Below are 17,916 nucleotides of genomic sequence, written 5' to 3' on the forward strand. Positions count from 1 at the left end.
GGCCCGGGGGTAGTCGCCGAGACCCCTCGGGGGTGGCCGCGCCGACCCACGGCGGGACGCACCTTCCCCACCTGCCGTGCACGGGGGTGGCGGGTGGGGGGGGGGGGCGGTGTCTGCCCCCCGCCCCGACGGCTTCGTCAATGAAAGCCTGATGCCGCGGGGACTGGGGGCTGCGACCGCGCCGTCGAGGGGCGGTGGCGCGGGAGGGGGAAGGGGGGGGTCCCGCCGGGGCGGGGCGGGGCGGCGCGGCGCGGGAGGGCCCCGTCTGGCGCGCGGCCCCGGTCCGCCCGCCCCGCGCCCCGCCGCCGCGGCACGGGCCCGCCGCACGGCGCCAGGCGCCTGCGCACTGCAGGGGCGCCAGATTTGGCGGGAGGGGGAGTGTCCAAGGGCCCTTTGTTTGATGGCATCTCTGTTTACAGAGTTTACTCTTTAATCTCAACCTGTTTCCTCCTCCTCCTCCCGCGGCTCCTCGGCACTCCCGTGCGCGGCGGCGGAGCGCCTGGGCGCAGCCCGGCAGCAGGGCGCGGCGGCGGGCGCGGGCTCCCCCGTCCTCCTCCCCCAGCGGCCGGTGCGAGGATGGCCCGGAGACCCCGGCACAGGTAACTCGCTGTCCGCGGGCGGGGGGCGGCCGGCCCCGCTCCGCCCGGCTCCGCGCCTGTCAGACGGGGCGCGGGGCGGGGGAGCAGGAAGGCAGCAGCGGGAGAAGAGCTCGCCCGGCGGACGGGGCGGGCGTGCAGCCCCCCGTCCTCCGCGCACCTGGGCTACTCCGCCCCCGAGGCGCGGCGCGGAGCGGCCCCCTCCTCGGCAGGCGCCGGGGCAGCGGGACGCGCCGCAGAGCTGCCGCTGACGGGGCGCCCGGGCCCGGCGCCGCACGCCAGCCGGACGCCACGGGGGGCCGGGCTCGCTGCCCGCAGGGGCCAGCGCGGAGCCCGGCGGGGCTGCGCGCCCGCAGCTGCAGGGCAGGACAATGTCGGGCTGGCTCGGCGGCGGCAGGTAGCGCGTCCCGTCTCATTCATTCATTCATTCCCGGCGGGGTGGGCGGCCGGCGGGGGGCTGGGCTCACTCCCTCGTCTGTTTTTTTTATTTTATTTATTCTTGAAGTGGCGGCCCTTTTGCCCTCGGGAGCGCGGCTCTGCCCCGCCGGGGTAGTTGCGTCCAGCGGCGCTCGCCTGTTCCCCGCACACGTCGTTCGGCACATGCCGGAGCGTGGCAGCGCGAGCGGGCAGCTGCGGGGGGCTGCGGGTCCGACGGGGCGCTCGGCCGGAGCTGTCACCCGTGCCCGCCCGCCCGCCGCGCTCCCGGGCGAGGTCGATCGCCGCCGCGCCGCGCCAGGGGCCGGCGGCGGCGGCGCCCCGGGGGCGCCGGGCCGGGCCGGAGCGGGCCGGGGAGGCAGCGCCGCGTGGCCGTGGCCGTGCCGCCGCTGCGGGGCGGGCGCCCAGAGCGGGGTTGTTGCCTAATTAGCCGGGGACGGCGGGTCGGACACGTGGAGGCTTTTTTCTCTTTCTCTTTGCAGCTCGGCATCCTCCCCTCTTCCCCTCCCCTGTGGCTGGGCTGTGACAGAGGAGAAAGTGGCAGCCCTGCCTCTCCCTGCCCGGCTGCCGGCGGGACTGGGCGCTCGGGGGGGCTCGTCTTAAGGAAGAGGGGCTTGCGGTGCGGGAGGAGGCAGCGGGCCGCTGGGCGAGCGCCGGGCTGTACTTTCAGTGTCAGAGCGGGGGTGTCGCTGGGGCTGGCGGTGAATCACCCGGCCCCTCTCTCCCGAAAGAGGGACCGCCGCCGCCTGCCTCGTGGGCGCCTCCCGCCGGGACGCGGCGCTCCGCCGCCCCGGGCTCGGCTGGCAGCCCCGCCACGGCGGCAAGGGCTGGCGGGGAGGCGCGGCGCGGCGCGGGGCCGCCCCGGCGGGAGCGGGAACGGGCGCGGGAACGGGCTCTGCCCCGCGGGGCCGGTGGCCGAATTCCTTCAATCACGGTGGCAGCGGCGAGCCACTTCCTCCCCACCGCCTGCGTGTTTTTTCCCTCTCTCCTGTTTTTCCCCTTTCCCCCTGTGTCCTTGCACGAGCCGGTTGCCCGGGCGCAAAGCGCAGCGCTGCTGCCGCGGGAGCGCTGGAGCGGCGCGGGGGGGCTCCCGCCCTCTGCCCCGGCCGGGCGGGCGGAGCGCCGGGGGCCGGGGGGGGGCGCGGGCTGCGGCCGGCGCTGCGAAATAAGAAGTTTTGGAGCAGCGCTGAGGGCCCGGTTGGCTAAAGCAGCTACCGAGCGTCCCGGAATCCCGGGGGCCTTTTCTCCTGCTGGAGAACACAGGTAATACAGCGGGGGCTCGGCTCTGCGGTGCCAGCAAGGCCCCGGTTATTTAAATAAACCGGTTACGGTACTGGCACCGCACTTCAGTCATTCCGATCCGTTCGCCGCTGATGTGCCTCTGCGGGGTGGCGTCTCTGTGCCGTGCCTGAGACGCGCCGCGGCGCAGGAAGCGTCACCGATGGATGCGTACCTGGTGTTTACTGCCTGCGAAACTCATTTTCAAAATGATACTTGGAAATGGAGCCACAAAACTTCCTTTGGCATATGGGCAGTCGCACAGCTGTCTCTCTGTGTCGCTTACTTAGAAAAAAAAAAGTGAATCTAAGCTGAGCGGCGGCAGGGGCAGGAGCCGCGGTGGCAGCGGCCGGAGCGTGTAACTCGCCCCCTGCGCGCTGCCGCGCTGCGCTGCGCAGCGGGCCGGGGGTCCGCGCTGCCCGGGGGGCGAGCTGGGCGGGCTGCAGGGCTTCGGCACCGTGGGGACGAGATGAGGGCTGGGGGGGTGGTGGGGGGTGGGGAGCGAGGAGCCACTCGGCAGGGGCTCGGCGAAGGCCACACGCATCACGGCGGGCTGTGGAAAACTTGCTGCGTGTCGCGCAGCTTTCGCGGCGCATGCCGCAGGGCGGGAAGCGGGGCTGGAGGTGTGCGGTGTGATTAGCCCAGTGGGCTTGAAAAGAACGTGTGTTCAACAGCTTGCGTTTTGGAGGCGTTTGCATCCATCCCCTGTGCTGGGACTGACCGGCTCCGGGCTTCACTGCAGCTTAATTTAAAAAGGAATCTCCTGAAAACAGGCTAACGGCATAAACAATGCCTGATACTTTTCTTACAAAATAACTTTATTTTAATGGCTTAGTCATACTTCTGACATACCCCAGCATACCACACCATCGGATACATCACGGGTTTTAGCCTCGTAGCCTGACGTCTCCTTTCTAGCGCTTGTGGTTATCATCTCTTAGCTGAAGTGTCAGAACTGCTGCTCATACCTTTAAAATTGGAAATAAAATACTGCCCACCAGGAAGATGACTGGTGTTGCAAAACACTCTTCTGGGTTTAGTTAACTGGGTAGAGCAAGCACTGTTTGTGAAAAGAGTAATAGAGTCCTTTTTACCTGTAGATAGCCTGTGGGGAAATCCCTTAGTCATTAATTAGGTGAGAAGCAGTGTATTTCAAAAACAGAATGAGGGATTTAGGAATGGAATAGAGGCAGATAAAGTCTTAAGTTAGAGACATGGAGAGCATAAAAGGGTTCGATCATTCATTTGTTGGTTGCATGGTATTAAATGTACTTGTCCTCAGCCCTTGTCCAGACCCATAAATGGCAGGCACATTTTATATTACAGCTTATTGCATGTTAATGCTACCACTTACTGGCTTTAATTAGAGGAACTTTTGTCTTCACATATAGGGTCCATAACCATATTCTCAAACGAGGTTATTGTTGGTTAACTTTTTGTATAGACTTTTATTTGGGAACGAGAACTATCTGCTCTGTTAAACGTACAGAAACACTAATGTTTTTCAGAACGTATGGCACGAGTTAAAGATTTTGAACAGGCGCTTGTGTAATGGACACAGCCTCTAGTTCTCTTTATTGTCCCAAACATTGTATTTTAATTTGAAACTTTCATTGGTTGAAAGTTTGCCAAATGTGTAATTCACCACTGATCTAACATTAGGAGCAGGTCTAAACATGCACAGTAATACGAAGGTTGCCAGCCCTTTGCTTGTATCTGTGGATACCAAAAACAGAAGAACCAGTTCGGAATACTAGAACAACAGAATGCAGAACAAAATCTTGTTGTGCAAGTTTTAGAACTTTTATCTGTGTAACCTTTGTAAGGATTGTAGTGGGGTTTTTGTGCTTTGTAATTAAGTAGCTCAAGTCTTCATGTCCCACTCTGTGTCTCGCTGTGTTTCCTTCTGCAGTATATATAGTAGTGATGATGATGAAGAAGATGTTGAGATGTATGATCATGATTATGATGGTCTACTTCCTAAGACTGGAAAACGTCACTTAGGAAAAACCAGGTGGACCCGCGAAGAGGTAAATCTGAGTTCATTCATCTCCAGCATGTAAACAGACTGAGAAAGCATGGATGATGATCTTCTCCCTGGTTGCTTGTCTATGAACTGATTTCAGTGACAGTGACATGTGTATGAATGAGGACAACGTTTTTGACTCATTAGCTATCTTCAGTGTTTTATTTAACTTCAAGGATCATTCTCATCTTTTAAAAAAAGTATAAACCCATTTATTTATTTATTTTTTATGTCCACCCAAGTCTGCGTTACAGGTATGTGAGCCTCTGTGTAATCTCTGTTGGAGAAACAGATTCAGTCACCTGCAGCAGTGCTTGACTGTTACTGCTGCCTCTTTTTGTTTGAAAATGGTTGCTATGTGAGAACTGACGTGTGTTCACTGTCCCACAGCAGAAAACAACTGTGGCAGAAACTGCTGCAGTCCTTTTGTGCCATTTGAAATTTGCACTTTAATTACAGCATTATGATTCTGAGTGGAAATAAATTAAAAGCTGGAAGAAAGAAAGTCAGCGGTACCAAAATTGAGCATTCTTTGCTTTTGAAGGTCAGAATGTGTTTTAATCACAATACCCTTGTGCTGACTTTCCGGGTAAATTGTGGTATCAAACTCCTTTGCCAGATGGATATCCTGTGGCCATTTAACTGGTTTGAGTTTATTGTGAAATACATTAATATGGTTCTTAAGTTATGTTTTGACTTTCTCCTCTCTAACAATGTATATTGATGTATAAACAGTTGCAGGTCACCTCTTGCAAGCATTTATTGTGGTTTTTTTTTATATAATCATAATCTGCTCTTTCAGAAGTGGATGTGGTTGTGATGTGGCCTGGAAGGAAAGGATGGCCGTGGAGCCCGATGGCCACTTTACTGTCATATGAACTGGGAGCATACTGGGAGGCCCTAATCAGGGAACCCGGGGGGTGGGGGGGTGGGGGGGCGGGGGGGAGGGAGGGTTGCTCCCCTCCTCTTATCTCTTGGGGCAGTTCTCACTAGTTTTGCATTATCTCAATCTTTCCCAGTACATGAGATACTGGTTTCTTTTGTCTTTAGGGTCAGTATTTCTGGCCTTATCATTAAAAATATTGGGCCAAATTTCTTGCTGTTGGGAGTATCAAAACTCCCTCACAGTGATCAGCAGCAAAAAGGAGCCATTAGTTTTTTTGTACATTCATTGTACGTGGATAGGCAACAAGCAAATTACTGGAACTCCCATTACTTGCAAGACATACAGACCTTGAGGCTGTGATTTTCAGAGGTCTCCAGGCAGCTGGGTGTCTGTGTATTACTGAATTTCATTGTTATTCTGATGCTTGGCATCTAAACAGCCATGCCCTCCTGTAAATCCAGTACAAGAGTAACAGTTACATTGCTTTGAGCAGTAAATGGGGATGTATAATGCAAGTCAAAGAACAGCACAGAAGTCAGTCATTCTCCTGCAGCACAGTAAAGAACCTACAAAAATCCACAGGAGTAGAAAAATCTTCTGATTTAGGCAATTAAAAGTATGAGAAGACTACAGACCACCTTCCCTTACACTCAGGAAGCAAAAATAAATGCATAAAAAGCTGGAAGGACACAGTTTAAAAAAAATACATTTCATTTCACCTCTCCTGTGAAGACAGGCTGAGAGAGTTGGGTTGCTCAGCCTGGAGAAGAGAAGGCTCTGGGGGGACCTTATAGCAGCCTGCCAGTGCCTAAAGGGGGGCTACCGCAAAGCTAAAGGGACTTTTTACAACAGTATGTGATGATGGGACAAGGGGGAATGGCTTTAAACTGAAAGAGGGTAGATTTAGATTAGATATTAGGAAGAAATTTTTTACTGTGATGGTGGCGAGACACTGGAACAGGTTGCTCAGAGGAGCTGTGGGTGCCCCATCCCTGGAAGTGTCCAAGGCCAGGCTGGATGGGGCTTTGGGTGACCTGGTCTAGTGGAAGGTGTCCCTGCCCATGGCGGGGGGTTGGAACTAGATGATCGTTAAGGTCCCTTCCAACCCAAACCATTCTATGATTCTGTTATTATTTGCATTATAAGAGATTGTGATATTCATGATGTCTGGGTTTTTTAATGATCTAGGATGAGAAACTGAAGAAGCTTGTGGAGCAGAATGGCACAGAAGACTGGAAAGTCATTGCCAATTTCCTTCCTGTAAGTTGATCTTGGTTTCTCTTTCCAGTTCTAGTGACAACTCTTTATCAGAGGTTTCCAAGTAAGAGGAAGGGGAGCGGTTGCTTTGTAGGTACATTTTTGCAGGAGATATAAAACCTCCACAGTTGGAGACCTCAGAAATTTTAGAATATTGTGGAAACCTTTACCTCTAATTTTCCTTTCACTTCTTCAAAAGGGTTGGGAAAAATCAAACCAGCAAAAATGGGGGGTGGCAGGGTGTTGCACAGTAGATGGTCAATGTGACACTGAAACAAAATGTCTCAGCACAGAGGAAAAATAGCTTTGGTGAATTGTAAGTATGGTTTAGAAGATAATTGCTTTGCAAACACTTTGTTATAGAAATACCGCATGTGAAAGCGTGACTGCTATTGTGCAGATGGTGAAGATTCAGTTTCTGTAGTTTTGGTGATGTCCTCACTGCACAAATTACAGAAATCTTCCCTAGTTCAGTGAGCAAATTGATAGTTGAGCACCCTCTTCTCAGACCTCCTGTATCACACCATGTTGTTTGGTAGCTGTAGTTGGCAGTGAAATACAGCAGGAACAAGTGTACCTAGATAAGAGCATTATCACTCTACATTCATCTTGTCTAAAGAATCTATTTTGCATATTTTACATTTCACTAGAATCGGACAGATGTTCAGTGCCAGCACCGATGGCAGAAGGTACTAAACCCAGAACTTATCAAAGGTCCGTGGACTAAAGAGGAGGATCAAAGGGTAATCAGTTTTCTTTTCCATCTGATTAATGCCTTACTAGCAGATTTCATGTGTTGGGGCAAAACTCCTAGAGACTTCGGTGGTCTCAACACCAAGATGGCCAGAGACAGACTGATCCTGTCAGTATCAGTGCTTATTATTTGTGTAGTGCTTTCTAAGTTTTCTACGCAAATTAATTAATGTTGCTTTACAGTACTATAATGTAAAACTGCAGTCTAGAAATGCCTTAACTATTACAAGGTTTTTCCTTTTGGGTAAAAGTATAAATGGGAAGTGGGGAACCTTAATTGTGTGTTAGTTTTACCATGGCAATTGTGAGAAATGTTGCTGAAAATATTGCTCCACCACAGAAATATTTCATTGATTCATTATGCATCATTAAATACAGGCAGTTTTTATGTCCTTCTTTGAAGGTAATAGAACTCGTGCAGAAATATGGTCCAAAGCGCTGGTCTGTCATTGCTAAGCATTTGAAGGGAAGGATTGGAAAACAGTGCAGGGAGAGGTGGCACAACCATTTGAATCCAGAAGTGAAGAAAACCTCCTGGACAGAAGAGGAAGATAGAATTATTTACCAGGCACACAAGAGGCTGGGAAACAGATGGGCAGAAATTGCAAAGTTGCTGCCTGGACGGTAATGACATATACCTTTAGCTCTTAAATAGGAAAAAAAGGAAAAAACTGCAGGTCTGATCAGTCCGTTTCAGTTGCCTCAGGCTGCACTTTATAAATCAAAAATTTTTGGAATCAAAACCTGGAAAGCCAGTGACATCAATGTGCATTTTTCTCAGTGGGGAACTGTGCTGTTTGGTCAGTACATGGAACAGTATGCTATTTTTACATGCTTTTAATGTTTGCCATAGGTAAAAAACCTCAGTAACTAGAGCAAGACCGTAACAGTTTCCTAAATGTCCTGTGCAATCTTACTTGAGCTTGCAATAACTGTCAAAATTTAAATGGATCTAACAGGGAAGGATTAGACTTTACAAGTGGAACATAATTTACATTCAGCTAAGGGTATTCCTTCAACATGAAATTCAGTCTGTTTATTCAAAAAGGTTTAGGAGAGGGCTGCTTCAAATTTTGTAATTGCTCCTGAATCATCCAGTTGATTTTGGTCTGTTAAAAATACATGTATGGAACAGGATAAACTGACTTCCTCAAACGCTGGTCCTGGAAATACTTGTCTCATTGGAAGGTTATGCCCAGCTTGCATATAATTTCAGAGATTCAGTGTCTTACTTGCTCTGTAGTAAAAGTGACTCAACATAAAGTGTAGTCAAGCAAATAATGTAAGCAAGGGAAAGGTTTCCCTTCCTATTTTTATTCCTGCTATTTGGTGAAACATCTTGAAGACCTAAATATAATGCCTAAGATCATGATAGCCTTTTAAATGGACATTCCCTAGGCTGCTTTTCAGCTTCCAGAAGAAAACAAGAAAGGAATTACCCCTTGGAAAGTTTTTTGGGTTTTTGTTTTTTTTTTTTTCGTTATAGCTTCCACACATCACAGATACCGCTTTCAATGATACCATGTGGTGGTGATGTTTTTCAAATAGAGGAGCTGTTTCTAAGCATACTCTTAAAACTCACAGACTTGATAAGTTTGCTGTTTCTGACTTATGTATGTGAGAATTTGAATCTCAGTTTTTCTGCAGCTAAGAAAAATACTCACAGCTTTGTTTACTGAATTTGTGTGTATAGCATGATGCTGTCGTTGTCTGGGTGGCCAGTTGGAAATTTGTTGGAAGTTAGTCTTTTCACAGCTGTTCTCCACAGTCTGTCTTTTCTGGCAATGAGATACAATAAAACTCCACTTTAATATTAGACTTAGGAAGAGACGTTGTCAGCCCTTTAGGGTAGCCTCAAAGGGGTGTTACCCTTTGCTGTCACCTCACCTCATGGGAATGAGGTGAAGCTGAAGTTAATTTCTTAAAGTTTGAGGACCTAAGGCTTAGAGATTGCTTTAAAAATTACGTGAACAACCCTAGCCCATTTGTCTTTTCTCCTGTCTTTCATACTGAGCGTCTTTCCTGAGAAGTTGAGAGCAGCATTTATAAAGGTGGGGGTAGGAGGAAGGTCAGAGAACAGCTTGAAGTTTAAACCAGAAATGCCAACAGCAGTTTCCTGCCTATTAATCTGTCTGAATTGGAAATGCTCATTTTTAAAACTCCTCAAACGTATGTATTTCTGTTGCAGAACTGATAATGCTATCAAGAACCACTGGAATTCCACCATGCGCCGCAAGGTTGAGCAGGAGGGCTACCTGCAGGAGTCCTCCAAAGCCTGTCACTCCTCAGCAGCTGCTGGCTTTCAGAAGAGCAACCACTTGATGGCCTTTGCTCACAACCCACCTTCTGCACAGCTGCCAGTAGCCAGCCAGCCCCCACTGAGCAGTGACTACCCTTACTACCACATCTCTGAGTCACAAAATGTAAGCACCTGGAAATGCTGGGGGTTTGTGCTTTGCTTCGTTAAATAGCTGGGTGCCTTTTTGCCACACCTGATTTCAGGAAGCATGAATGGTTTTCTCCCAGTCTTGGTGGGCTTGTATGTGTTTGATGTCAGGCAACTTTAATTGTGACTTCATTCAGCGATGCAAATACGTACATTTCCGATTACTTGCTGACATTCAGGTGGTGGAGTTGAGTTCAGTGGCTTTAACATCTTGTAAGCAGTGAACGTGTTCCCAGTACTGTTTCTTACAGTGGTGGATATTACATTTCTTGAAGATCGGTTGAATCTGGTTTATTCCGCGGTCTGTGTTAAAATCTCCTACATTCCCTTCAGTACTATTCTGTTTGTGAGTTGCCTGTCAGAACCGAGTAAACAACTGTTGTTTTTAGTCTGATTCCTTTTCTATTAATGATTAATAATGAAACAGGCTGCTGCTTCAAACAGCTGCATTGTAGAGTTTTAGATGATAATAAATTGCATCTTTTGCATTTTCACTTCAATTTTGAAAAATCTTACAAATGCATCTATAAATTATTCATCTTTTCTCATTCAGGAAGGGTGGATACTTTGTGTATGAATTTTCTTTCTTCCTCTGTAATGCTCACTGTCTTATTCCTAAAAGACTGTTTAATTTTTGGTTAAATGTTGGGGGTTTTGCTGTTTAGTCTCCATAATTATAAATATATATCTATTTATATAAATATTAAGATTAAACCTAACACCAGTGTATGTTTAACACAAATTCACAATGCAGGCAGACAATACGATAGAAATAATAACTTTTAGTGTCTTTTGCTTTTTGGCCTAGGTCCCTGGTCAGATCCCATATCCAGTAGCACTGCATGTAAATATTGTCAATGTTCCTCAGCCAGCTGCTGCAGCTATTCAGGTAGATAACTTGAACCTCATTTCAAGAGTCAATTTGTTAAACATTTTATAAGTCAAAATGCAGACATTGTACATTAAGGAAACATTTTAATGTAATGAGTGCAGTGAAGAGAGAAAATGGGGAAGGTGGGGGAGTTCTAACATGGTTAATTGTTGCTTCTTCTGAAGTGGATTTAAAACACAGTAGTTGACATCTGGTGTGATAGCTTTCACTTTCTCCATTTCAAATGTCTATAATGAAATTCAGCAAGGACTTTGGTAGTGGAAAACACAATTGACGTTTGTTTCATCTTTGAGTCTAATTTGGCTATTATAACCACAGGACGGCAAGCCATAAGCATTTTAGTTGCTACATCCTATCAGACCTTTATCTTTTCTTTTCCCTTAACTCTTAATTTCAGAGACACTATAATGATGAAGACCCTGAGAAAGAAAAACGAATAAAGGAATTAGAGTTGCTACTAATGTCGACTGAGAATGAACTGAAAGGGCAGCAGGCATTACCAGTAAGATTGTCACTGTGTGCTTGGATGGAGGGATAGCAGCATTACCCCAGTGCTTGTCTTTTTAACTTTTTACTCCCCCTCTACCTTTGAGACTAATCAAGGCTCTATATTTCCGTTTTAAAAGGATGAAACATAGCACATATATAATCTGTATTTGCTTCTTAAATTCTTTTATTAAAAAAACCCAACAAATATTTTGCAGCTATTTTACTTCGCAAAGTGGGAGCAGGGCTGGGCTCTGTGATAGGATATTGGAAGCTTGGTGACTGTACAAAAACGAAAAATCCCACGCATCTTAAATCAATGGGATCTGCATTTCTGAAAGTGTGCAATGGTTCATGTGATGAAAATGTAGTGCCTGTACATCAGATTTTTCTTCTCTGTTGTATTCTTTCCTTCAGCTGTGTTTTATATACTGTAAGCTTCAGACTTGGTGCATGTTTGACAGTTTGTTTTACTTCTCTGAATAATGTTAGATTCTTCATAACTGCATGTATGGAGTAAATGCTGGCTATTACTGAATTCTCACACTTCATTGTATATGCCATTGGATGTTAATGTGTGAAAACCCTTACATAATTACTTAACACCATCACCAAAGCCAAGAATCCTGGAATCGTTTTTGAAGACAGGTGATAGCCAGCAGATTCTTTTTTTGGGTAATATTTAAATTAATAGTAAAACAACTGTGTGCATGATACGTTAGTTTGGCCACTTTTTAACTTTAGTTAATGTTTTGCAATTTCTTCTGTTGCATGATCACACTGGAAAGAAACTTCTGTTAATTTGTTCTTCTGCTTTCCTAACCACGTTGATTTGACAGCCTCTTCATTGCATTGGTGTAAGCTGTAGCATTAGACAGGGATAGGAGAAGAAAAGGAGATAAGCAAACAAAAGCAACTCTAACTCTTAAACCCTTTAGCCTTCTACAGTGCTGAGTGCTCAGTAGGGAAGTCCTGCCGTTTCTTGCTTCTCACAGAAAATGACTTGCAGACACTTTTTGAGCTTTTGGAGTAACACAGAATGAATTGATTATGTGTTAGTAATCATATATGCTCATAGTCCTGGAAGTAAATTATGAGGTAACTTTGGGATAACAAATACAATGCCGATATTACTTAAAACAACATCTTGCACTGATGAAAGGAAACATCTTGACAATTGTTTCATAGGCATAAGCTTTTAGATGATGATGCAACTACTTTTATCTTTCCTCCAGTGGCATCTGACACCTTGTGCAATTTCATTGCTAAGTTCCTTCTGCCTTTCCTCCCCCCCCCCCCCCCCCCCCCGCTTTTCTTTTTTTTTTTTTTCCTTCTTCCTTTAGACACAGAATCACACATCAAACTACCCCGGCTGGCACAGCACCACGATTGCTGACAGCACCAGGACCAGTGGTGACAATGCACCTGTTTCCTGTTTGGGGGAACATCACCACTGTACTCCATCTCCACCAGTGGATCACGGTTGCTTACCTGAGGAAAGTGCCTCCCCTGCGCGGTGCATGATTGTTCACCAGAGCAACATCCTGGATAATGTTAAGAATCTCTTAGAATTTGCAGAAACACTCCAGTTAATAGACTCCGTAAGTAGACTTGCTGCCTCAGGTGGATTCGTGTGTGGTCAACAAGTAAGGGGAGAGGAACTGGGACCATCCTAAATGTGTTTCTGGTTTTTTTCTGAGTAGCTTCCAATTGCTACAAGATCTGAAGCTTAGCTTCTGATATAACAAAACGCAGCTGCTCGTAAATGAAGCCCTCAAGTATGGATGTATGCTTTTTGTGGGTATCTCCCTTTCATGCTGCATCTTAGTATGGGAGTGTGATTTTTAGGAAACTGCACAACAGTAGTTTGAAATGATCTCTCCATATTAAGTCTCCATAAAATAAACTCAGAGACATCATGAAAGATTTTAAACAAGAAAATTATACTTATTTATGTTTGAAGTGACACATGCTGTAGGTTTATGTGTGGCTGCTCATGTATCTGCATCATTTTCTAAAAGTTTTTGTTGTAGCTTCAATAGCTGCCTTTCAAAGTTTAAGGAGCTTGCCCTGGAATATATGAAGGACTGGAAACATGCATTTTAAAGGCCAGGTAGCTAACTGGCATTGACGTGGGCCTTTTGTCATTGTGGTCTCTGGGGTACTACATGTAACAGAAGTGGCACATTGAAATACATTTGTTGGTGGCACCCTCCTTCAGCAGCAGTCTGCTTCATGCAGCGTCACATCCCATTCAGCATGTCCAGAGGTGTGCAGGTTTGCAGGAGACCGGTCTTGGTTTAAAGACAGGGCACGCATTTTTTGGTAGCAAAAGGCACTGTCTTTGTACTCGGCAGAAAACCCTGGGCAAGTAGATATTAGGGACATCATTCGACTCATTGTTTCCTTAGGGACTCAGTTGCCAGCCACACTACTAGGTCATTAGACAGTTTGATGTGATCGAGGTATATATTTCAAACACAAGTAAGTGTTCACGGTGTTACTACTCAAACAGGGTCAAGCTGAACTGAACTGGGAAAGACTTTGTTGTTGTTGGTTATGGGCATATCCTAGCGCTGTATTTTCATGAGGTGGCACTATACACTGTCTTATAGCTCCGTGCCTCCCACGTTGTTTCAGGATCCTTCATCATGGGGTGATCTCAGCAGTTTTGAATTCTTTGAAGACACAGACACTTCGGCTAGCAAAGCTCCCTCAGGCAAAGTCGCGCAGCTTCAGCAAAGAGGGGCCAGTGCTTGTAGACCTCAAGGACACCCCATCACAAACTTGAGCAAAATCATGTTGAGTCAGGGCTCTCCTGGCTCACCAAAGTCCTTATCGTCTGCCTCACAGGGCAGTGCAGCTCCATGGGTCCTTCTTCGCAAAAAGAGAGGGCACTGCAGCCCCTTAGCCAGTGGCCACGGTAGCACCTTGGTCCTAGCTGACGTCAGCAGCTCAACTCCTCCTAAGCGCTCCCCTGTCAAAAGCCTGCCCTTCTCTCCCTCGCAGGTAGATCAAGACTTCTGCACAGATGTTACTAATTCTCAAAAGTCACCCCAGCCTTAACAATTTAGAAACTAATCCTTTGGAACAAATGACTAATTACCGTTGCGCTTGTTGATTTCACTCCGTGTTTGAATCTCCTCACTGCTTTTAAGTCTTCACCACTGAATTTAGATCATCAGCAAGCTAACTGTTGGTTCTCTTTTAAATTCATCTGTGGGGCTTGGGGTATTTGGTTTGGTGTTTTTTTTTTATTTAGATCATTTTTTGTAGGGGAATAAGATTGCTTGCTTTGCTCTTGCTGTTAACTCCTTCAACTACTAGAGTTTAACATTTCTGAGCATTTGTAATACTTTCCATCTCTGTCCACTTACAGTATGATTCATTGACCTAGAAAACCTCAAACTGCATTTAAATAGCATTCAGGTTGTGAGACAAACTGACAACAACCAGAAAATTCAAATCATGGCTCGCCATCCTCAACCTGGGCCATGTGGGGTAGAGTGGAATAGGAATGAGGAGAAAAATGGCCTGTTAAAATGGCCTGGCATGCACTTCCAAATTCCTGTTGATGGTTGCTTTGTTTCACAGCTGTAGCACTATTTAAAAGTGTTTTGGTTTTTTTTGTTTGTGTTGGTTTTGCCTTGGTTTGGCTTTAGTTCTTGAAGTCAGAGAAATGCTATTTCATGAATGATAGTAAAAGATCACTTATAATGATCTCCCACTGTATCTCCCATTACTTATTAGGTATTTTAATCATGTATCATTCATCCAGTGCAGTCCATATTTTCTTACATGCCCTATTTTAATATCTTAATGTGATGCAATTTGAGTCTAGAAGGTAATAGGGTGAATCATTGTCAGAATAAAGGATACCACTAGGCTCATAGATATGTAGAAAAAAGAAATGGAAACAACATTTTAGGTTACTAGGTAAAGCTCATGCAAAAGCAGTTTTCTCCAAACTAATACTGCCACCTCCTTTTCAGTCAGCTGTTCCCATTCCAAAGCACTCCATGCGCCCATCAGGGGTGGTGGTTTTCATTTTATGCTGTGAAAACACAGCACTTTGTTTTGAGAGAGATGATAGGAAATTTATTTTCCTGTCATAAACACTTTATTTACTGCCTTAAAAGCGCCTAGATTCCCCATATAAATCTTTGTGGAGTTTCACACAGTTTCCTGTGGGGCTATACCTGAAACATCCCTTACTCATTTCACCCAGTTCTTATTTGGACACGCTGCTCTTAATATTAATGAAAATTTATTTGCAGAAAATCCAAACCAGGCTTTTAAGCTTTGGCTCTTACAGTGGTGGAGAGTGTTTCTCATTGTAATGGGGGTGTCATTTTCTTTGTAGCTTCTTTCTCCATTAATGCTCGTTTTGGCTTCCTGAGTGCTGCAGCCAAACCGTTGCATGTTGTTTTGCCATGTAGTCAGGTACCCCCCCCATACACCTACCCACATCGTAGGGTCAGGAGAATCACTTATGTCAATCAAAAGGAAGTAATTTCAATAACGTCAAATTAAGAGGCCAGGATTGTAATCTGGATGTTCTGGTTGATTCTTCCTTTCCCTGCCTGCAGTTCTTGAACACCTCATCCAGTCATGAAAACCTGAACCTGGACAACCCTGCATTAACTTCCACACCGGTGTGTGGCCATAAGATGGCTGTTACCGCACCATTCCACAGGGACCAGACTTTCAAAGCTCAGAAGGAAAATCACATGTAAGTCTGTTATCGTGTTGTCTTGTTGGATTCACGAGGGTTCATTTCTTCAGGTTTGCAGGCAAAGTGCTGGGTCACTGTATGCTGTATGCAGAGCTGCTTGCTAACAAATACAGATTTTTCTTAATTTGGAGTAAAGCTTCCACTTTATAGCTCTGGTGTAGGTTATTAATACAGAACAATCATGCATATGGACTCGATGAGTTTTTTAAATAAAGCCATTCTACCTTATCACCATTAAAGAGGTGTTCTGCCAGAAAAGCAAAATGGATTATAGGATTGCAGGAAGATATTTGTCCAAGTCTTACAGCAGCCACTGCCTGTATGCATGTATTTCTGTAAAGAGGTAATATTTCCAAGCATGTTCTTTTAAAGTTTTTCTCCCTCTTTTTCAAGTTTCAGAACTCCAGCAATCAAGAGGTCGATATTAGAGAGCTCTCCAAGAACACCCACTCCATTCAAAAACGCACTTGCAGCTCAGGAAATCAAATATGGTCCTTTGAAGATGCTGGTAAGAAGGAAACAATGATAAAAGTTGCTTTGATATTAGTGCAGAGGGATGTTCTGGGACTTGGATGTAACGTTTCTTCCTTTCAGCCTCAAACTCCGACTCATCTTGTAGAAGATCTGCAGGACGTTATCAAGCAGGAGTCGGAGGAATCTGCAATAGTGGCTGGGATACATGAAAGTGGACCCCCTTTACTGAAGAAAATCAAACAAGAGGTAAATCTCAAGCTTACCTGAGGCAATTTAATTCAGCACTCTTTGCTGAGAAACTTATACCAATACCTTTTCTGTTAAATAGCTGTGTCTGTTTTTCTTTCATGTGAGCCCCAAGATCTTAGTGTCGGTTCTATATAGTGTACTAGGCATGCCTAATTCATCTCCCATTGATTTCCATAGAAGCCTTTCTGCTGTTTTCAGCAGGGGTTTGCTTAGGCTGTTCTAATGCAGTTTTCGTTTGAAACTTAAAAAGAAAGAAAAAAATTAGACAGGAATTTGGATTGAATCTTTCTAATATTGGTGAAGACTATAGAAGAACCCCACAGGGACCAAGCTCCATGGAGTGACTTAGAAACCTGAACATTTGAGGACATTGCATTATATTACTTTGTCACTAAAGTTCTAAAAATACGTATATTCTCAGTCCTTTCTAGGGGATTAAACTCCTGAATACTTACAGAGCGCTGAGTGCAAGTATTCAAAGTTTTATTAGGTGGGGATTTCTTTGAGAACCTTGAACTTTTTTCTTCTGTAAAGAGCAAGGGTGCGGTAAAAGACAGTACTGTAAACATGCATTATGTGTGGCTGTGAAGAATATTTATTCAATGTATTAAGCAACTGACAGCCTCCTGGTCATTTTTTTTATCATGGTGCCTCTCCTGTTTTCAGGTGGAGTCTCCAACAGATAAAGCTGGAAATTTTTTTTGCTCAAATCACTGGGAAGGAGAAAACCTGAGCACTCAGCTCTTTACACATACATCTACTATGGAAGATGTACCAGTAAGTGCAAGTTTTCACACCACCAAATGATTTTTCTGTTTTATATCCCTGTTCTGTTCTTAAATGCAAGACAGAAAATATTTTGTCTGACCTTCCTTATAAGTAGGCACTATTCATTATTTCTGTGTCGTTTTCCTGTATTAAGCATAAGAAGGAAAATCCTGCCTTTAAGTAGATCACTAATGCCTGTAGAAAGTAGCAGAAGTTGCAGTCATTGTGCAGCCCACAGTCTTTGTAAAGAGCCTGCACTTGGAAGACATCTGCACCTGCATATAGAAATGACTAGGTCACAGAGTTAAAGCTGGTAAAACAAAAAGTTTTGTTTTGCTTTGTTTTGTTTTGTGCAAAGGAGAGCTTGCATGAGTACAGTTTCCTTTGCTTTGCTGGGGCTATTCAATGTGACTGTTGTTCTTGCACTTGGGAGTTCCACTGGATGAAAAATCTTCGCACGTGACCAATGCTTCTGCAAAGCCAAGTCCCAGGGACCCCAGGCTGAGGTCTGCTCCAAGGCTGAGCACTCGTCTGTGACTGTGCCCAGTGTTGCATGTTCTGCAGTCAGGCTGAGCTTGCATTTAATGCATTCAAATTCAGGTTGTTCTTCTGGGTTACTGAAAACTGTTTGTTGT

General features: G+C 45.8%; 1 protein-coding gene across 3 annotated transcripts in view; it reads left to right on the forward strand.

Annotated features, from left to right (window-relative positions):
• Positions 1–362: 362 nt before the first annotated feature.
• The window catches only part of MYB (MYB proto-oncogene, transcription factor), a 28,945-nt gene continuing 11,391 nt past the window's right edge, over positions 363–17,916 (forward strand). The window contains exons 1-14 of one of the 3 annotated variants that reach the window (XM_055810632.1): positions 363–599; positions 4,222–4,339; positions 6,410–6,481; positions 7,129–7,221; positions 7,635–7,855; positions 9,420–9,654; positions 10,486–10,566; positions 10,967–11,071; positions 12,399–12,656; positions 13,696–14,064; positions 15,645–15,787; positions 16,184–16,298; positions 16,385–16,510; positions 17,180–17,290. In XM_055810632.1, coding sequence (XP_055666607.1) covers positions 577–599; positions 4,222–4,339; positions 6,410–6,481; positions 7,129–7,221; positions 7,635–7,855; positions 9,420–9,654; positions 10,486–10,566; positions 10,967–11,071; positions 12,399–12,656; positions 13,696–14,064; positions 15,645–15,787; positions 16,184–16,298; positions 16,385–16,510; positions 17,180–17,290 — 2,070 coding nt within the window. In that variant the 5' untranslated portion in view covers positions 363–576. Of the gene's footprint in view, positions 600–838; positions 994–4,221; positions 4,340–6,409; positions 6,482–7,128; positions 7,222–7,634; positions 7,856–9,419; positions 9,655–10,485; positions 10,567–10,966; positions 11,072–12,398; positions 12,657–13,695; positions 14,065–15,644; positions 15,788–16,183; positions 16,299–16,384; positions 16,511–17,179; positions 17,291–17,916 lie in introns of those variants that run through there. The other 2 variants (XM_055810631.1, XM_055810633.1) reach the window with 2 other exon arrangements.

The sequence above is a fragment of the Falco peregrinus genome, chromosome 7 (assembly GCF_023634155.1).
Source record: "Falco peregrinus isolate bFalPer1 chromosome 7, bFalPer1.pri, whole genome shotgun sequence".
Classification (NCBI taxonomy): domain Eukaryota; kingdom Metazoa; phylum Chordata; class Aves; order Falconiformes; family Falconidae; genus Falco; species Falco peregrinus.